Source organism: Hemiscyllium ocellatum, chromosome 30, assembly GCF_020745735.1.
Source record: "Hemiscyllium ocellatum isolate sHemOce1 chromosome 30, sHemOce1.pat.X.cur, whole genome shotgun sequence".
NCBI lineage: Eukaryota > Metazoa > Chordata > Chondrichthyes > Orectolobiformes > Hemiscylliidae > Hemiscyllium > Hemiscyllium ocellatum.
Genome location: NC_083430.1, coordinates 33,610,269 through 33,631,085, shown reverse-complemented (window position 1 = coordinate 33,631,085; position 20,817 = coordinate 33,610,269). Strand labels below are relative to the sequence as shown.

Below are 20,817 nucleotides of genomic sequence, written 5' to 3'. Positions count from 1 at the left end.
TTTGAGGTTGTGGAAAAACCAACTTATGTCTGAATCAGTGGCCAGAAAAAAAGGGTGGAATTTGTGGGGAGGTTATGGAGCTTTTATGCAAAAGAATTCATTCGTGTGTTTCTGAGCTTTGCTGGATGCATCAGCATTTATTGCCCATCACTGGCTGCTTTTGAGAAGTCAATGGTAAACTGCTTTTAGGAGGTTGATTACTCACTGTGGAATTCCCAGTCTCTGACGTGCTCCTGAGGCCACTGTATATATATGGTTAGTCTAGTATGCTCAATGGTAGCTCTCAGGATGTTGGTAATGAGGGTTTCAGTGATGGAAATGCCATTGAAAGGCAAGTGGCAATAATTAGATTCTTTTTTGGAAATGGTCATTGTTTGGTACTTGTGTAGCATGAATTTTACTTGGAACTTTTAGCCTAAGCCTGAATATTGCCCAGGTCTTGTTGCATTTGCTCACAATCTGTTTCGGTATCATTAGTCATGAATAGTGCTGAATGTTGTATGTGATCAACTGCAAACATCTTCATTTTGGACCTTTTGATGGTCCTGGCAAAACCTCTTGTATTTTTCTTTGAACCAGGGCCGATCATCCAACTTGATTGTCTAAGGGGATATAATCAGGCCATGAAGTTGCAGATTGTGCTCGAGTAGAATTCTGCTGATGGCCCACAGTGCTTCATGGGTGCTCAGTCTTAACGGAGTAGATCTGTTTGAAGTCAGCGCAATGGTAGTGGCATGCATCACACTGAAAAGTAGCCTCGATTGAAGATGAAACTACGCAACAGTCACTCCAGTCAATACAGTCATGGACAGGTACATCTAGAGCAGGGAGATTGGTGAGGATGACATCAAATGTGTTTCTCCTTCTTGTTAGTTTATTTGAATATTGCCACACCCAGTATAGCAGCTATGTCATTTAAGACTCACCCAGTTCAGTCAATAGTGATGCAGTTGAGTCACTCAGACTCCCACTAAAAGTACATTCTATGTCTTCTTCACCCTGTGTGCTTTCTGCAAATGATATTCAACATGGAAGAACATTGATTGATCAGTCTAGGGGAGGGCGAGGTTGTGTTATGTGGAAATCAGCAGAAGGCTGCCTTAACCACGTTTGGTCTGATGCAATGAGAGTTTGTGGGGTCCAAAGTCAATGTTGAGGATTTTCGGGGCAACTCCCTTCTGACTGGCTATTCTCTATTGGGCCTGTCATCCTGGTGGGACAAGACATAACCATGACAGTGATACTGTTTTTTGGGGTATAGTCTGCAAGGTATGATTCTATGAGAGTGCCTGTCAAACTGTTGCTTAAACAGTTTGTAACTATTTGGGTCAGAAGAAAATCAGCAACGTTCAGAGGTTTCATGAGAAAAAGAAAAGAAAACCACAAAATTCACATTAAGTCCCAATTGCAAAAGATCTAGGTTCCTTTTTAAAGCATATCCAAATAATGTGGCTTATATCTGTCTGTTTGCTGACTATTTATATCTGTTCCTCATAATGGACTATTACCACACAGTGTTAACATCAAAGATGTGTCTCATGTTAACCTTACCTCGCTAACTCGGAGTTTCCTGGTGTTCGATGGGACCAGTTTTCCTGCCTCTCGCCGTGGAACTGCAGCCATGGTGTAGATTTCCTTGCTGGTTTTCTGCTTTGATTTCAGGAGTGCAAGGCTTAGCTTGGTCGACATGCCGGGTAGGTTGGGATTGTACAGGCTGATACACCAACTGGCATACACTGAAGATCTTCGGTCAGTTTGCTGCACGGGATTTGGCTTGGTGTACTTCAGGTAGCACCAACTGACGTTAGTCGTCGTATGGAGGCTCGGGAAGTGCAGGACCTGTTGGACGTCACTAACATCTGTCAGATAGGTGCTTGGCTTTGCAGGGCTGGGACAGGTGGGTGGCTCAGGTAAAGTGCTGGTGGGAGGTTGCTGGAGCTCTTGCGCATGGACTGGGGCTCTCTCGCGGACAGGCTCCTGAGTATCTTCCTTCTTCACTGGCCCTAAGAGCGGTTTACTTCCGTATTGGTGTACAGGCCAGGGTTTGTATACCTCTGATGTTCCGGGTGACTGAAGGGAGAACTGTGGAAGGGGCAGAGTCTGCTTTGCACTGGAGTCCCACTCTTGGGAGGTTTGTGTCGATGAGGCCGTTGACTCACTCAGTTGTTGTCTTGGCAGTTGAGGTTTCTGTCGTCTTGTAGCGTCCTCTGCCCTTGAATGCATTACGCTTAAATGTTTAACTGGTTCAGTGCTCTCTTCAGTTTCCTCTTCAATCTCTTCCTCCTTCACACGTTTCTGTTGTTGGGTCTCCATGGTCAATTCTAAGCTACCTGCTGGAGACAACATTCGTTTGCTTCCCCCAATGGTGGTCTGGTAACTGTCTGTACCACACATGCCTTCTGTTGGTGATGTGAGTGGTATATAACCCTTTCTTTCTGTCATGGGGAATGGTATTCTTAAGTATGGCGATTGGAACAGATCTCTATGGTGGCTAGCAATCATCTGTGACAAATCAAGCCCTAGACCCTGCATGGCTGCAGTACACACAAGGGTACCTTTGGGTTTGCAATCTTCCACTCTGCAAATGACCACTGCAGAAGGACTTTCTGCTGATTGCGTCACCAACATTTGTGACAGAGTCGTGTACATGGCACTGCCATAGGTTGGCATATGGGTCTGGACCCTGACGGGCACTACAAGCGACACCACAGGCTGCAGGAGCTCAGGAAATTCAGTGACCGAGGGCTGTGATGCTGACAATGACGCAGTGCCTGGAGAGGAGATGGCTGAAGACTGGACGGCGCCGGCTGAACTGTACTCGGACTGAGAAGGGAAAGGTGGTGAGCAAGAAGGAACGCGGACCGGGGGAGACAGACGTGACGGGTGTTTCTGCTCCCTGAAATGACCTCCGGTTTCTGCTTGCAGCTGAAAGGCAAGCTGCGAGTGCAATGGCAGGTAGGCAGCTTGTGAAGTGGATGAGGGAGCCAGTCGCTGTCTGTGCAGCAGTGACGCAGGATGAACAGACAACTCGACAGGCTGCTGTAGCAGCTGCTGGGAGGCCTGCAATTGGGCTTGTCGAACGGGCAGCTGCGGTGATGCAAACAGAGGATAGGGGACGTGAGGCGGGGCTACAGGAGTTGAAAGCATCTCTGGCATCACCAGCGACGGCAGCAGCGATGATATCTGCCCTTGCTGCTGAAGCTGGTGTGGAGCTGGGAAGGGAGAGAGCTGCTGCCGCTGGTATTGCTTCTGCTGCTGCCCTGCTTGTGGTAATGGCTGCTGAAACACTTGGAAGGCCTCGGTTGGTGGTTGGGTGTAAAACAGTTGGGCAGCATCAGATGGCAGCTGGGAAATGCTGGGCTGGCAGGAGTGAGGCAGTGGCGGGGGAGGGGGAGAATGATAACGAGAACTGAGCCCGTGAGCAGAAGATTTGCCGGGAACGTGGGCTTGTTCGGGTTTCTCTTGCTTTGAACTAGATTTGGCCTCTTGTTCAGATTCGCCGTACCCACTCAATGAGGTCTGGCGCACCAAGAAACACCTTCTCCGCTCTTTTAAAGGGGAGGTTAGTTTTGGGCCAGAGGATGATTCGGAGGACAGGCTCCCATAATCGAAGGACTTGCTACGGATTTCAGGTGTTTCTGAAGGGGGTTGCCCACTGGAGGCTTGTTCGGATGAGGACCGCCTCATTTCACGTTGGTGATGGTAATGAGCGGGCACGGTCAGCATGTGAGAGCCCGGGGGCCTGGCATGGATCTCCGACAGCGGCCCGGCCCCTTCCTTTAATGAGGAGGCTTCCCCTGGCTTGCAATGCTCTTCCCTTTCAAACGAAGCCGAGTGGCTGGAACCGTACGAGATACTGCTCTCTTGACTCGGGCTCCTCGCCAGCGTGACGGACTCAAAGCTCGATTCTCCCGAAGACTGCGACATCTCGGCCAAGCGCAACCTCTTCTTTTTGGGCGGCAGTTTCTCTGTCGGGAACTGCGAGAGGGTTTGACTTCTCTGGGGCCACTGGAACTCCTCGGGGGCTCTCTCTGGCTCTTTCACGGCCGCCTCCTTGTCCCTCTCCGATTTATCCGGCTCTTCGGTCACAAGAATTTCAGGGACTTGGATTTTGCGTTGACGGACCAGACGGGCTTGTAAGGGATGGTGATGGTGGTGATGGTGATGGCGAGGATGTTGAGGGACAGAGTGCCAACTTGGTTCTGCCCCCACCGACTGCGATGGATACTCAACTGATAGGCTTTCTTGGGAGCTCACACTGCTGAGGTGTTCAAGAGACTCGGACTTCTCGAAAGAACTCGGCCTACTGAGAGCATTGGTGTGCTGGATCACTGAGATCTCTTTCGCGGTCGCTCTTTTGGTGCTGCTGTCTGAACCCGGGACCTGGGTTTCCGTCGACGTGGGCCCAGCTCCGATGCCCAGCTCCAAGCCTGCTTCCATGGCCTCACCCCTGGCTCCAGGGTGGGCCAATCCCGACGGGCTGCCAGCAGCCTGAGATGACAGAGGTGCCGAGCCGGGGGGAGCGGTGCCGACACTGGATGGCACGCTGGGCACCATGACGGGGGCTGATCGGCTGCTGTAGTCACCCGGTGGCTCCTCGTCATCCCCAAGGCTCTTCTCTTTCCTCCTCTTCCTCGCTGGTGTGAGCTCTAGCGATGGACGTAGCTTGTAGTGCACCATCTGTGGCTGCATGTCGTGAGGTAGAGCTCCGTGTTGGCTTTCTCGAGGAACGTGAGCCAGGTACGGCCGGGACCTTGGGGCCTGCAGTTCCGAGCAGTAATACTTCTTGTGCGTTTCGTAGTTGTTCCGTTTGCGGTAGCGGGCCCCGCAGATGTCACACTCGTACATCAGCCCCTTCACCCGTGAGCCTTTCTTGGTCTTTTTGGTGGGATCGCCCTCCGCAGGCTCCTGCTCCTCGCCTGACCGGCCGGGTGGTGCCTGCATCTCTTTGGCTGAATAGCCGCCTTCCCCCGTCTGGTACTCCATGCCCGAAGGCAACTCGATGGCCTTCTGCCTCTTCAGCATGCGGTGCTGGGAGACGAGCCCGTGGCTCTGGCTGAAGACCTGCCCAGGGTCAGCCATCCTGTCGTCAAAGGAGTAGCTTCCCTTGAACATTGGCGGGAAACAGGCACTGCCCGCAGAAGGCATGGAATTGCTCCTGGTCAGAGGCACTGTTTCAGTGGCACTGTGGACATGGCGTGCTGCTGCTGAGAACGGGTGTCTACTGGGATCGGAGCCCAATAACTTCAGGTCAAACTGGAAGGATTCTCTGGAGGTACTTGGCTTTGGAGACTCAATGCTACCGCGTCTGGACAGTGAGGTTCTACGAGGCTTGACGCTGTCAATTTGACTGGTATCCACCACCGCCTCGTTGATGGTAATGAGCTTGGTGATGTGTTCAATAACATTCTGTTCCATCTGGGCCTTGGGCAGGGAAAAGGAAAGGGAACTGGGCTTATCTTCCAAGGCCATGGGCTGCATCCTCTGGGTGGCGCTTGCTGCTATCATGGAGGTTTTCTGACTGTACCGACCATACTTGCCGAGGATGATCTCGGCGTAAGACTTTGCACTGGCCTGGGGAGGACTGATTTGCAACTCTGCACTTTCCGAGCGGGAGAAATAACCCGACTCTGTGCTCCCTTTGCTCCCAGGACTCAGGAAGGTCTGGGACTGTTCATCGGCCAGCGCCCTTCTCCTCTCACTGAGCCGGAGTGCCAGTTTTTGCTTGATGGTGTGAGAGTCTTCGGGCTTGTGGCTGAAGGAAAGATCGAGGGAGGACTCGGAGACCTGCGAGCCTTCTTCCAGCGATGGCGTCTCGTTCTGCTGAGTTGCTGTGAAGCTTGCTCGCCTGGGGCTCAGTTCCTGGGCACCGAGGGAGCTAGAGCTTGGAATGTGCTTGTGTTTGGGGGGCAAGTCGGTGAGCGAGTGGGTGGACATTGCCGCGGTCTCATCCTCTGAGTCTGTGCTTTCATCGCCCTCGGTGTGCTCCTCCGGCTCGTCCCCGCTGAGTTTCTCCATCTCCAGGGCGGAGGTCCCCGCCAACATCTCCCCCTTGGTTCCTGGGACAAGCCCTGCTTTAAGCTTGTGAGCGTGGGACTTGCGATGCTTGTACAAGTTGCTCTTCGTCTTGAACGAGAAGCCGCAGGAGTGGCAGGGGTAAGGGCGCTCGCCCGTGTGGGACCGGATGTGTTTCTGGAGGACGCTGGGCTTGGCACAGGGCCGCCCGCAAAAATGGCAGATGTACTTGCCGGGCTTCTGAGGCTTTCTCTCCTTCCTGGGTGCCTCGTCTTGCTTCAGGGGCACCTGGTGGCTGTAGACAGGGTCCTCTTTGGGGCAATGGGAGGGGAGAAGGTGCCCGCCGTGCGACGGAAGCCCACCGTGGACGTAAGAGCCCGACGCCACGGGGCCCCGAGGGTCAAACAGCTGCCAAGAGCGTCTCTCCAGACCGAGCTCCGGCTTTACTGGGGCCATGAAGACTGGGGGCATGGGCTGCTGCCGGAGCTGGGCTGGCCCGGGCTGCGGCTGCTCAAAGGAATAACTGCAGGGGTGGGGTTTTGGCTGCTCGGGCCCTGGGGTCAGTGGGTGAGCCCGCTCCCCTGTGGGAAGCTGCAGCGGGGCGGAGAAACACTGAGGGGGAGGGACAACGTCACCACCAAGGCTTCCTGGAGGATGGAGCTGGCTTGGTTGGTAGGCAATGGTGGACCTTACAGTGGGGGGAGAGATGTCACCTGTGCCCGGTGTCCTGCAAGGGCTCTGTTCAGCCCTTCCTGTACTCTTCTGGTGGGCACCACTTGGCTCAGGATCCATGACCTTCAAGTACTATTGCGTTGGAGCTTGGCAGGATTCATTTGCTAAACGTTGCGTCTTTTAGGAAACAAAAAACCCCTGCGCTGCTCGCATTTGTTGAGAATGCTGCAACAGTTTATTTTGTTACGGTGCTGATAAAAGTGTTCCTGCTTGATAACTGATGCAAAGAAAAGGGACATTTATTTAAAGTTCACTTCATGGCGAGTTCCTTTGAAGGCAATTACCAATCGTATGCAACTTCGAGATTGTCATTCCAAACCATTTTTCTGGAACCTTCTTCACAGCTTCTGTTTTCTTCCATTATAGCCTGGCGTTGACTGTATTCCTTCAACCAAAACACAAAGGACAAAGGACAGTCAGTTATTGCACTTGTATGATGCATCATTTAATGCAACTTGTACTTGTATTGCACTTGTGTGAAATGGTCTAAGGCATTGGCTGAAAATTTGACTCATCAAGACTTAAGGAGATTTTAGGGCAAATGGCAAAAAGCTTGGTCAAACATCGAGATGCACAAGGGCATCATAAGGGGGGTGGAATGAAGTGAGATTTACAGAGAGAATTCTGGAATTTGGGATCAAGACAGCTAAATACAAAGTCACCAATGGTGCAGCAGTGGAAACGGAGGATAAGGAAGAGGCCTGACAACGTTTTGCATGCCTAGGCAACTCAGCCACATGCAAACCTTTTACAAAGTAAGTACTGTTAGATTCTGTGCCAAAGGTTTCCTAGGCATTTTATTTTTGGGGAGGATCTTGCTGCGGAATTAATCCTGAAAAAATGAATACAGAAATGATTCACGCCACCTTGGTTTGACCATAGCTCTTGTTTCTAAATTACTGTCTTCTGGAACCTCAGGTAAAGGCGCCTACAGGTGACTTCAGCCTGACACTGAATATTACCCCTCCTCAAGTGTGTTGCTACTTAAGTCATCACTAACCTCACAGTACAAGGTCTGACAATAATTGTGGCCTCACCCATGTTCCACAAACAAATAAAACAAAAATCAAAGTCCTCCAAGCCATTCTATCAATACTCTGATATCTTTATGCATGGGTATCAGTAGACCACACACACACAACATCTCCAGTAAAACAGGTCTAAGACTGCATCAACTAATCAATTAAACTAATTAAAGAAAGAACGAAGACTGGTGGACATGGTCAGCAGGTTAGAGAAACAAGCTTAATGTTACAATTCCCGTTTGGGATTGAACAGAATGAAGCAAGTATTAAGCCTGGGAAAAGAAGAGTGGAGAAAAGACAAAAGGAGAAATGTTGGAATGATTAAACGACTCAAGAGATAATGGCTGAAGCTCGAGAGGATTTTATTGAGATTAGCAAAGAAAGCAGGAATAGTAATGGAAAATGCTAGAAATACCCAGTATATCCAGCAGCATCCCTGGGAGGTGGAAGAGAGGCAGAGGCAATGATTCAAGTAAATGACTTTTCATCAGAATAGAATTATCCAGTTCAAACAGAAAGTCATTCGTCTGAAATGTTAACTCTATTGATGCTGCCAGGCTTGCTGAATCTTTCCAGTATTTAGAGACTAGAGTCATAGAGATGTACAGCACAGAAACAGATCCTTTGGTCCCACCCGTCCATGCCGACCAGGTATGCCAACCCAATCTCGTCCCACCTGGCAGCAGCTGGCCCATATCCCTCAAAACCCTTCCTATTCCTTCTCATTTCAGATTTCCAGTATCTGCAAAGATGGTAATAGAAATAACAGAATTAATCGGTACCTGCACTTGCTGTCTGAAAAGGTGGGAGCAGTATTTATGAATAAAAGTTATTTAAATCAATGTGAAAGTGGGAAGCCTCATCAAGAATGTTTGAACTTCCATTCAATATGCTCCAACAGTACTTGAGGCGGAGAACAAGAGAGGTCAGCGTGCGAGAGAGGGTACGGAATTAAGAGAACAAGCAAGTGAAAGCTCAGGGTGACATGCAGTTGGAGATGTTCTGATTCTCCTCCTCAGTGGCTTAACAGATTCTCAAATGAGAGAAAATGGAATTAATAAATAAAATAACTTTTCAGCAAAACTGAGAAGTTACAATGGTTATAGCTTTGGAATTTCCAACTCCTACAGATGGTCAGCTGAGCTGATTTCTACCGGGCGGGGGCGGGGAGATGTGGAGCAAGAGATGGAGAAGTTAAGTTTGGAAGTGACATGTGCCTGGGTCAGTGTGTGGGAGAAATGTGAAATGGGACATCACATTCAGATGTAGCTGAAGAAATTCTGTGGAGCAAACTGGAGTAAAACTTACTTTTACAAAGTGATTGTTGCTGAGGAATTGCAGTAACGCAGAGGGGGAAGGCAGAGGGTATTAAATGTTTAAGCAACTAATGTTTAGCGATTTCAAATCAGCAAACACCCAAACAGAACCGCCTTATTTTGCTCTAATCATTGAAGATCTTCCTCTTCACTTTAAGAATTCCAGGGAAAATATATATCTCCTCGCTTATCCTTTTGATACTAAATCTTGTTTCTCTATCCTATAAACAGTTTATTTTTCTCAATATGGCTCAGGCAGGCACTCAATACCAGGTTTTCTAAACAGAAGTGAACTTGTCATTCTGGGATAATTCTAAATATGTTTTGTAAATACACCTCCAATTCTATTATCACTTATTTAGCAAAAGAGTGGAGTCTCAGCTACTTGGACTGAACTTTTAAAGTTATCTCCTGTCTTGGTTGTGTTAGGAGTATTAATTTCCAATTTTAGCATCAAGAGAAGCCATTTTGTCCAACTAGTCTATGCCTGCCAATAATGGTCTGTTGCCTCTGTCATATAACTGTCAGCATAAACTTCTTTCTCTCTTACTTACTTATCCAACTTCCTCTTAAATGCATCTATGCTCTTTACCTGAACAACACATGTGATGACAAGTTTCATATTCTCACCACTACATGCCCTAATCACAGGTATGACGAGAAATGATTAAACTATGAACCATTAAGATTAATGGATTGGAAATGTCAGGGAGGAGCACAGCTTAATTTCCAAGTATGCACTACTAACAGATGCTATGGAAGTTTAATCCCTTAATTCTTCAATGACAGGTGACTGTAGGGAATTATTCCTCACAATACTAAGAAACAGGATATGTCTAACTATAATATATTGAAAGCCTTTGGTGCCGTATAGCCTTAGGGTAAGTTCACTACTATGTGTCATTTCCCACTGTGCTGTCGACAAACAGAATTATTTTTTGAAGCCAGCAGACCTGCTGACTGACTGTGAGAAAACTCCTTGGTAGGTCAGCTAGTCATAGAGATGCATAGCACAGAAACAGACCCTTTGGTCCATCTTGTCCATGCCGACGAGATATCCCAACCCAATCTAGTCTCATTTTCCAGCACTTGGCCCATGTCCCTCTAAACTCTTCTTATTCATACAGCTTCATGAAAATACATTAAAAACCTCAAATGCATTTATTCTGAGTGGATTTATGCTTACTTGCCTCAGGAAGTTTATGCTAAGTGTCCACATAAGCCTGCTCCCTGGAGGCAAGTCCAGGGAATGAGTCCCATACCAGAGGCTGCCTTGGGGAGGCAAGGCCTTGCAAACCTGAAAAGATGCCTCGAGTTTTTAAGGCCGTTTGGTGGTCTGGAGGCTCAGTGCCGGCACAGACTTGGTGAAGGGGTTGTAATTTGATTACTTTTTCAAACTCATTTTATTCTTTTACTGGGATATTTATCATTCTTTAAATTCTGTACCAAATGCTTAAGAATCTGTATCTCGGTATCCTGTACCTAAGATGGCGCCACATTACAAACTTTTCATTGCATTCATTTGAATGCGCGTGACAATAAAGCCAATCTGAATGCTGAGCTAACATTGTCAACATATGTTTTTATTTCTTTCACCTGAATACAGAAAGCATGTCAAAGTGAGCAAGCAAGCAAAGTATCTCGGGTTGTTATTGGTAATGGTAATTTGGCACGGTCCTTGGGGAATGATAGGCATTTCTCTTTAAGTGGTCATACAAGTTGGTGTACACTCAATGGGTCATAGTGAGGAGGCAGGTTACCACGAACAATCACAGCCAGAGTGAAGATTGAGCCTGTTTTATTGGTATCGTTCTACATCATACTCAAGCCATCTAGCCAACTGAGCTAACAGACACCAACAGGTTGCAGGTAAATAGCAGTTAATGACCTGAAGTTCTCAGCTGTCTAACTCCAAATCCAAGCTCCTAACTTGCCTCAATTACAGGTTGCTGGAGTAAGTGCTCAGACAGAGCTGGTCAGTGCGCATGCTTCATTAATAAGTACACAGACCACCATTTGCCACGAACCTAACTTTAATTCTAAGAACATGGACAGCCCCCTAAATCACAGAATCCCGCAGCACAGAAGGCAGACATTCGGCCCAATAAGCTGCATTTATGTAGTATACTAAACAGAGTAAAGAACTCAATGTGTTTCACAGGACCATTTATCAAAATAGGTTTGAAGTTTACCACAAAGACATAACAGGACAAGTGACCAAAAGTTTGGTGAAAAAAGTAAGTTTTAAGGAATATCTTAAATGAGATGAGACAACGTAGAGGGTTTGAGAGAGGAATTCCAGAGGTTAGGGTTGGAGCAGCTGAAATTACAGTGACTAAAAATAAAACAGGAAAGTGGAGTTGAGGCAGAGGTGAGATCAGCTATGATTGTATCCAATAACAAGGCAGGCTCGAGGGCTGAATTAACTTTATCTACTCTTGTTCATAGTTCTTACGTTCTAACAAATAAAACAAAGGAGCACAGGAATCCTGATGGATTGTCAAGCTGGAGGAGATTACAGAGGGTTAAAATGGAGGAATTGAAAACAATGACAATGACACTTTTAAACCAAGGGCATTGTAAATTAGGAGTCACTGTAGGCCACCAAGAAAGCTAAGAGGTGAGCAGGATTTGGTCCAAGTTGAAATGTAGAGGGCAAAGTGTAATACTAGCTGATCATTATCAAGGGTTGAAGATGGGAGTATTAGTCAATTCTGGTAGAAACAAAGAATGGATTGTGGAGACTTGATTGAAACACCTTCCAGATAGTCTGTTTCCTGCTGTAGTCTCATGAATTAGAATCAGTTATACAGCAAAACTTTGGTGCAAATCATTCATGTCGACCAGACATTCTAATCTGACCAAGTCCCAGTTGCTAGCTTTTGGCCCATATCCCTCTAAACCCTCCCTATTCGTATACCTAACCAGATGCCTTTTAAATGCTGTGATTGTACCAGCCTCCTCAACTTCCTCTGGCAGCTCGTTCCATACATGCACTGCCCTCTGCATGAAAAGGTTACCTCTTCGGACCATTTTAAATCTTTCCCCTCTCACTTTAAATCTAGGTCTTCTAGTTTTGGACTCCCCCACCCTAGGAAAAAGACCTTTTCTGTTCACCCTGTCCATGCCTCTCATGATTTTATAGATCACTATAAAGGTCACCTGTTGAATCTCTGATGCTCAAAGGAAAATAGTTTGAAAAGGCTGAGGCTGTCTCTATACGTCAAATCCTCTAGTCCAGGGCACCCAGTAGACAGCAGGACAGTTTTCCAAGTCTACAAAATGCAATGGAATAAAAGTTAAACCCCAATGCATAATCTCTTCGTATCTTAGATTTGGGAGTCTAATTGCTACATGGATCCACAACCAAGAGAAAGGTGGGATGTTAGCTGACCAATGACAGGAAGTGTGGTTGGAAGTCATACGATGAGACATCCTGGAATATTTCTAAAGTTGTCAACTCCAAACTCTCAAAGTCTTATCAATTTATGTCTGCTTGCACTGGTATTTTCTACTCAGTGTTCTGTACTGTGTCGATTCCAGAAGGCCAGGAGATTAATCTTCAGTTGATTCAGATATTTGGTATAAAATTAGGTGTGGAAATTTATTCATTTTATTGTAGCCATATTGTAACAGTCCTTCAGTCACATTCCATTAGTTGTATGCTATATACAGCGTATACTACAAATCAAAACATCTCAGGGGTTTAACTGCCCAAGTACAACAAGTTATTTAGCTAAAGCACTTATGTTCATGCTTTGCTGCCACAAAAACCAGTCAATATTACTTAAGACTAAAGGGTAAGGAATTATTCAATTAAAAGCAAATCAATTGTACATTAATTCTGACTGCTGCAGACAGATCAGGAGAAATTTAGTTGGATTCCTTCATTCAACCAGAACAATAAAAGCATGCTCAACCTGATCTGCAGAACAAGAATTGCTACTTTGGGGATTTTTGTTTAAAAATGACTTATTTGGATTTTCTTTTTAAAAAGAGCTCGATAGAGTTGCATGGCTCAAACGTGCAACGGTTCCCTGCAATTAACAGCATATTGTGGAGAAAAGCATCTTAATATTTTGTCCCTTTGATTAGAACTGCACACAATTTGAAAACAAAACGTGTGTCAATCCAAATCATCAGCTCCATCCAATTGTAGAAAAAGGAACAAACAGAACTTTCATAAAATAGCGTTTCAAAGTGCTGCTTTTGTTGTTTAATAATACTCATTAAGAGTATATCTTTAATGTGTACAGGACCAGTAGATGCAAAATAGATTCCAATCATTTGAAATGCTTTTCACAACCCCAGAATATTCCAGTGTTTTACAGCCAACGAGATGCTTTTCTGAGGCACAGTCAGTATTGCAGTGAAGGAAATGCAGCAGCCCATTTGTGTAAAGTCCTACAAGTACCAATGAGATAAATGATAATTCATGTTGTTACAGAATAATTAAATGTCAGCCAGAACTTTGGTGGAATTACCCTGCTCTCCTTCAAATCATGGAATAGGATAAAATCAAAGAATAGTTAAGCACAGAAGGAGGCCACTTGGCCCATCATGTCTGTGTTGGCTGTAAAATGAGCTAAAAATGTGTTGCTGGAAAAGCGCAGCAGGTCAGGCAGCATCCAAGGAACAGGAGATTCGAAGTTTCGGGCATAAGCCCTTCTTCAGGAATGAAGAAGGATTCCTGAAGAAAGGCTTATGCCCGAAACGTTGAATCTCCTGTTCCTTGGATGCTGCCTGACCTACTGCGCTTTCCAGCAACACACTTTCAGCTCTGACCTCCACATCTGCAGACCTCACTTTCTCCTGTAAAATGAGCTACACAGCCTAACCCCACTTTCTAGCATTTGGTCCATAGCTCTGCAAGTTACGGCACTTGAGTTACATCGACAGATATCTTTTCAATGAATGGAGGGTTTCTGCTTTTACTGCACTCACTACAGGCAGTGAATTCCAGATTCCATGATCTTTTACAACTGCATCACAGGGAGGAGGCTGTCTCAGTTTGCCATCTTCTTTGAAAGCTGGCATTTCCGTCAGTATTGAATTCCCTCAGTACTGCACGGAGTATCCACTTAGACTATGTGCCGGACCTGAAAATGGACTTCAATCCACAACCTTAATGATACAGAGGTGAGCATGTTACGCCATAGAATGACTGATTCTTTATTGTTGTAACACATTGAGTAACTATTAAGGTGCAGAATAAATGTATGTTTAGTTTTGTTCTGTCATCAGAACAAATGAAATCTAGAAGCTAATTAGTTAATTTTTGGATGTAGACGAGAGCTAGAATTAGGAACAGAATCCCATTTTCTTGCGATGTTTATCCACATGTTTTAAGTTTATGTTTACTTATGGGTGGCATGTGTGACCCAAACTTGTTCATTCCTGATTTGTCTTTTAATACAGCCTTACCCCTCCTCATTTCAGTAACTTGCTTCACCTCTGGAAGCCTCTGAGATTTCCAATTCTGGCCTCTTTTGCATCCGAGGCTTTTATTACTCCATCACCAGTGGTCCTGCAATTAGCTAAGCCCCTACTTGGGCGGCACCGTGACACAGTGCTGCCTCGCAGTGCTAGGGACCCGGGTTCAATTCCCGCCTCGGGCGTCTGACTGTGTGGGGTTTGCATGTTCTCCCCGTGTCTGCCTGGGTTTCCTATCACAGTCCCAAAAAAAACATGTAGGTTAGGTGAATTGGCCATGCTGAATTGCCCATAGTGTTAGGTGAAGGGGTAAATGTAGGGGAATGGGTCTGGGTGGGGTGCACGTTGGTGTGGACTTGTTGGGCTGAAGGACCTGTTTCCACGCTGTAAGTAATCTAATCTAAATTTTTAAAAAGAAAATCCTACCCTGCCTCTCACTGCTCCGTTAAGGCAGTCTTTCAGAAACTTACCTCCTGTCTCAGTATTCCCTCACATCAAACAACTTCACATTTTATAATGACTGAGCTTCTGAGAAACAACTTGTACATTGTTCTACATGTAATGCAAATTTAGAAAAACAAATAGTTGTTGACTTGGAAATTTACTGCAACAAATTACTCCAATGGATACAGGCACAGCAAATGTATCTATAACAGATTGTACTATACCCAGTGTTGGTGTTAAAGCACTGCAGATATTTGGAAAACTGATCATTCATATACCCAGAAAACCCAGTTGGTCAATATCATCAATACTCAATCCATATCTAAAAATGGAAAATGCTGCATAATCTCACTAGATCTGGCAGCATCTGCACAGAGAAAGCAGTTTTAATGTTTTGAGTCTGGAACTATTCTGAAGAAGGGCCAGTCTGCTTTCCTTCCAGATTCGGTCAGACCTGCTGAGTTTACCTGGTATTCCTGTTTTTGCTTCAGACTTCCAGCATCTGCAGTGCTCTGTTTTATCACATCTAAAGGTGTAATACTCTTTATCTACTTCACATACTGTTTTGGTTTTTTACATAAAATTGAAATTATGAACACATCAATGATTTCATTACATTTTAGACATGGTAGGAATATTACTCAAACCCTCTCTTTATACTCTTGACCTCAGTTATTTGGCAATAACCTATGATTTCCAATCTGAAAAGAAACGATGTTATCAGCTAACATCCCTTTTCCCTCCTAAATTCACAAATTTGTCTGAGTATTATTTCAACCCCTGGCCATCGTTCCGTCAACTCCAACCATATTTCAGGAAAACTTGTCTGTGACATATCCTTGTCTCTAAAATCAGCAAGTTACCTAAAAGAACCAACGTTAGACACTCAACAAGACCATCACTGTGCTCTCCTTTGGATTATACATACTATTGTAATTACTGTTGTAGCAGGATCCCAGCACACTATAGATCCATCACAAGGCATCACTGGGAACATTCCTATCCCATAAAAGATCAAAACTCAGACCATTCTAACTTGAATTATGAGACAATACAGTTTCCTGCCTGAGATTTTCTGGTCAGGTTTCATTCTCACCAGTCCTAGCTGAACTGATTTCTACAAAGTCCCTTACATCTGTGGAAAGAATTTGGTCTCAGAATGTGATGGCACTATACCTGTTTAACTGGGTGTAAAATGGATCCAGTATGGTGGATAATAGTTGGCATTCTGTCCACCTCAAACTAAATCTAAGCCTTTGGAAAACAAAATCGGGACTGGGACCCCGTTGCCTGTTGCTGGCACATCTTCCAGATCGTTCCACAAATAGCAGCAGTGAACAAAGATGCAACTGGTTTCCTCAAGTACCTGGCATTCTAATTGGCAATCTGTAAAAGAGACACTGGACGACGCTATCCAAAATTTGAAGAAGAAAGAACAATGAGACATTCTCAACCATTGTCTACCCTCAACTTTACTGCTGGTCTCTCATGAAGCACTTTGGTGACTGGTGAGTTACCAAACTAGGCCATGGTGAATGGCATCATTAGCTTGCTGACACTACCTTCAGGAAGCTGGTGGACCAACATGCCATGGTTTGGTTGAGAGACTTCTTGCACACCATCTTGTGTTTTGCTTGTAGTTTCGGATGGGATGTAATGAGTGATTTTTCCGATATGATTTAATAAGCTGCTTGAGAGAAGCTTGATACCTCTCAGCTTTTGAACCTCCTTCCTGATTTCATAGGATCACAGAATCCTCACAGTGAGGAAGCAGGCCTTTCGGCCCATCAAGTACACACCACCTCTCCAAAGGGCACTCCATCCAGACCCACCTCCTACCCTGTCCATGCAATCCTGCATTTCCCATTGCTAATCCATCTAAACCTGCACATCTCTGGACACTACAGGGCAAGCTTTGGACTGTGGGAGGAAATGGGAACACTCGGTGGAAACACATGCAGATACGGCGAGAATGTGCAAACTCCGCACAGACAGTCACCTGAGGGTGGAATCGAACCCATTCCTGGTGCTGAGAGGCAGCAGTGTGCACCAATCAGCCACCATGCTGCCTGGTTTCCCCATCACAAACAACACTGAGGGAATGAGATGTGTTTTCGGCCTCTAGCATTGTGACTGTGCTTGTCCGTCTTTGTTATAAGTCTTAGTGAATATTAAAGTTTATTGGCTCCTTACAGCATAAACCTGGGGAAGAAAAAGAAAATCCCAGTTCATGCACATTGGCTGGACAGGAGCAGTGGGCTAACTCTTCTGTATTATTCTAACAGCAAGACTATTCTAATTCCTCAATGAGTGAGACTGCCCAACCAAATACTGAAATTAGTTCACACCCTGCTATGGATAGTTTTCCCGAAGAGCTGAACTGAGTCTACCCAAGCTCATTTCTGTTATGACCACTGTCCTGTCAGCCAGTTGGCATTAAAAACTTTGCTACCAGTGAATTATTATTGAAGCAGAGCTCTACCTCTTGACTACATTAATGCCATGGGAATGGAGTCTTTGAATCCAATACAAAGTGACCAAGTCAGTGATTCTGTAACAGAAACACAAATGGGCAACATGAAATAGGTGTTGCAGAAGATCAGTGTTGGTCCCAATCCAGTTCATTGATCAGACATGGTCTAATATCAGTTGCTCATTATATACAAAGAGAAAATATAGAAATAGCATGTTGGAAAGATTCCTCTGAAAATCTTGCATTTAAGAAAAGTATCTTTCATGACCCAAAGTGCGACTCAGTTAATTAAGCACTTTTTCAGTGTAGTCACTCAGTATCATTTGAGGGGTGGCAGATTTAAAACTGATGATGAGGAATTACTTTTCTCAAAGGGTCATGAATTTATGGAATCCAATACCGCAGGAGTGAGATGGATACTGAGACACTGAATAAAGCTGAGGAGGAGAGAGATTTTTATTTAGTAACAGGTTAAAGGATTATGGAGAGCAGGCAGGACAGTGGAATTGAGATCATGATTATATTAAATGGTTGAGCAGGTGTGAGGGGCTAAATTGTCTACTCCTAGTTCTTATGCTCTTAATATTGGGTCAATATTGGAGTCATCGTGGGACCTTTGACATCCACTTGAGTGGGCAGGTGGGTCTATGGTTGAATACTACGGATAAATGTGAACATGATTGACAGTACAGCATTCCCAGAGTACTAAATGGCAATTGTGGGCTCATTTCTCTCAAGTGGGGCACGAGCTTACAATCTTCCCAAGTTTGTGTGCTGAGTAACTGAGATACTGACTGATGATATTCTAGGGCTTGGATGAAGGACAAGGTCAGAAGTTAGTGTTACAGCTGACCGGATGTTGAACAAAATTACAAAAGGGTGAGAACATTTGAGGAAGAAGCTCAGCTAAATGGGTTTAAGTGCAATTGATTGGGGACTGACATTACTTGTAATGTTGCACTGTGCTGCCAAATGTCCATTATTATACTCACTCCAGGGATCATTGCCAGCTCCAGCTGAATTTGATCCTCAACGTTCTCAGACATGACCTCCTCCCACAATCCCTCAGCACTGAGTTTCCCCCATTGGTTGCCCAAACACACATTTGCTTTTCTGATTGGATAATTTTTGATTGTCAGTAAAGACTGTTTTCTTGCCCCAAACAATAATACACTTAATACACAATAGGACTGAAATTTTGTTTTTTTTTGACAGTTCCTTAATGTTTCACCTACATTTTGCCCATTGTAGTATCCTGGAGCTTAACCATTATTTCTTTTGGACTTTAGAATAATCCTGGAGGTTTGACAGCCCACCTGCAGGAGATTCGACAGCCCACCTGCAGGAGATTCAAGCTGCTTTGGGAAGTTTCAGGGTCAGCACAGTTTGAAGTGAACTTAAACTATAAGCAAGAGAGTGAAAGCATGTGGGTCATTTAGCACACAAATCAACTCACACCCAACTGCAAAGCCAAGAAAATTGAAAAATAACCGATGGATAATTTAAATCATACAATATTTCCATACATCTGAGCAAAACTCCTGATGTACCTGTAGTTCCTGATTTTGGTTCTTCACAAGCTCCTGTTTTAGTTATCTCTGCAAAAGGAAAACACAAGGATTAATAAAGAAAAATGGAAGTAATATCACAGTTGATGTACTTGGACTGTTAAAGACAGAGCTGCATCAATCCTCTAATTTATCATTTATCATTTTGCCTTCGTATTTTTCATAGAATCCTTACAGTGTGGAAACAGGCCATTTGGCCAAGAAGTCCACACCTACTCTCTGAAGAGTAACCCACCCAGACCCATCCCCCTGTCCTATTACTCTACATTTCCCCTGACTAATGCACCTAATCTATGCATCTCTGAACACTATGGGCAGTTTAGCTTGGCCAATTCACCTAACCTGCACATCTGTGGATTGTGAGAGGAAATGGAGCACCCGGAGGAAACCAAAGCAGTAACGGGGAGAATGTGCAAACTCCATACAGATTGTCACCAGAGGCTGGAATTGAACCTAGGTCCCTGATGATATGAGGCACCTGTGCTAACCACTGAGCCCCCATGCCACCCTTCAAATTCAATGAAACATTGCTCCATGGCTAGGATTGACAACTCTGATATGACATTTCCTAGGAGTTATGATGACGTGACTTCTGGCTTCCAGTGAGTCCCCATTCCACGTTATCAGTCATGAGATATGTCCGGTCTCAGGAAGACTCTTCTTCCTGACAATTGAGAAGCTAACAATATTTTTTATTAAAAAAAACACACTTGGATCATTTTGACTGCCAGTTGAACTGGTATCTTCAACTCAGTTTCCAATCCATGGACTAGTAATCCAGAACCCTGGGTTAATGTGCCAGGGGTAGGAGTTCAGATCTCACTACAGCAGGTGGTGAAATGTGATCCAATAAACATCAAGAAGAAATTAAATAGTCTCAAGACAACTACATACTCCTCGTCAATTGTCATAAACGTCCATCTGGTGCAGTAATGTTCTTTAGGGAAGGAAATCTGCCATTCTTTCCTGGATCTGGCCTACATATGACTCCAAACCCTCAGCAATATAGTTGATATTTAATTACCTTCTTGGAAAAATTAACAATGGTCAATAAATACTCATGAATGATTTAAAGAAAAAAATGTGATAAGGGAAATTCAAATCAAAAGGCTCAGTGTATTTTTTAAAATGGTCGTGCAATTTTGATTTCTTAATACGAGATTCAAGATAGCATTGACACAGAGTGACGCTTTGTGAGCACTCTTTGGGGGGATTGGGAGGGGTTGGGATGGAAGGATTGGAAGTTACTTACAGCAATGTTTTGGGATTAATTTTTTCCAATCACTGGAGACTGTAGGCAGTAAACAAATTTAGTATGGATAAGTCCTCAATCCCAGAATTATCCACTCCCCGCTAACCTTCCCCTCCACATCCACTCATCCATCAGTAGAAGAGCAGTTAAAAATATCCACAGTAATTGAGGAAGAAAAAGAAAGAGAAAATGAACTGCTACCAAAACATATCATTGCAGATATTTCCTGTTAGTTCACCGCAATAGTTATTTCAGCAGTCACCCAGTCTGACAGCATATGTAGCCAATACAAATAGCTTTAGCAATGCAAAAGGCCAATGAAAACAATTATCCCACTTTCAATTTATGATACTATAGGCTTGAATCTGGGATCCAAAAGACTAAAGACTTCAAAACACACATCGGCCATGCAAAGTTACATTCAGGCTGCATGGAGGAAGAGAGCACCCCAGTATCTGCAACAGAAACACTTCCACGTTGTTAGTTCTTGGAAGGAGAGATGTTGAGGTTAAATTTTGCTGGCCGTTTCTTTTTCAATAGGTCTTTTCTAGTAAAACAG

General features: G+C 44.9%; 1 protein-coding gene and 1 long non-coding RNA gene across 2 annotated transcripts in view; both read right to left on the bottom strand.

Moving 5' to 3' along the window:
• Positions 1–6,810, bottom strand: part of LOC132829804 (transcription factor HIVEP3) — a 70,259-nt gene extending 63,449 nt beyond the window's left edge. Inside the window, exon 1 of the mRNA XM_060847168.1 lies at positions 1,552–6,810. Coding sequence (XP_060703151.1) covers positions 1,552–6,807 — 5,256 coding nt within the window. The 5' untranslated portion in view covers positions 6,808–6,810. The remainder of the gene's footprint in view (positions 1–1,551) is intronic.
• A 7-nt stretch (positions 6,811–6,817) lies between these two features.
• LOC132829957 (uncharacterized) overlaps positions 6,818–20,817 on the bottom strand; it is a 193,919-nt gene continuing 179,919 nt past the window's right edge. The window contains exons 3-4 of the long non-coding RNA XR_009646287.1: positions 18,989–19,036; positions 6,818–7,132 (exon numbers count right to left, since the gene is read on the bottom strand). This is a non-coding gene — a long non-coding RNA (uncharacterized LOC132829957). The remainder of the gene's footprint in view (positions 7,133–18,988; positions 19,037–20,817) is intronic.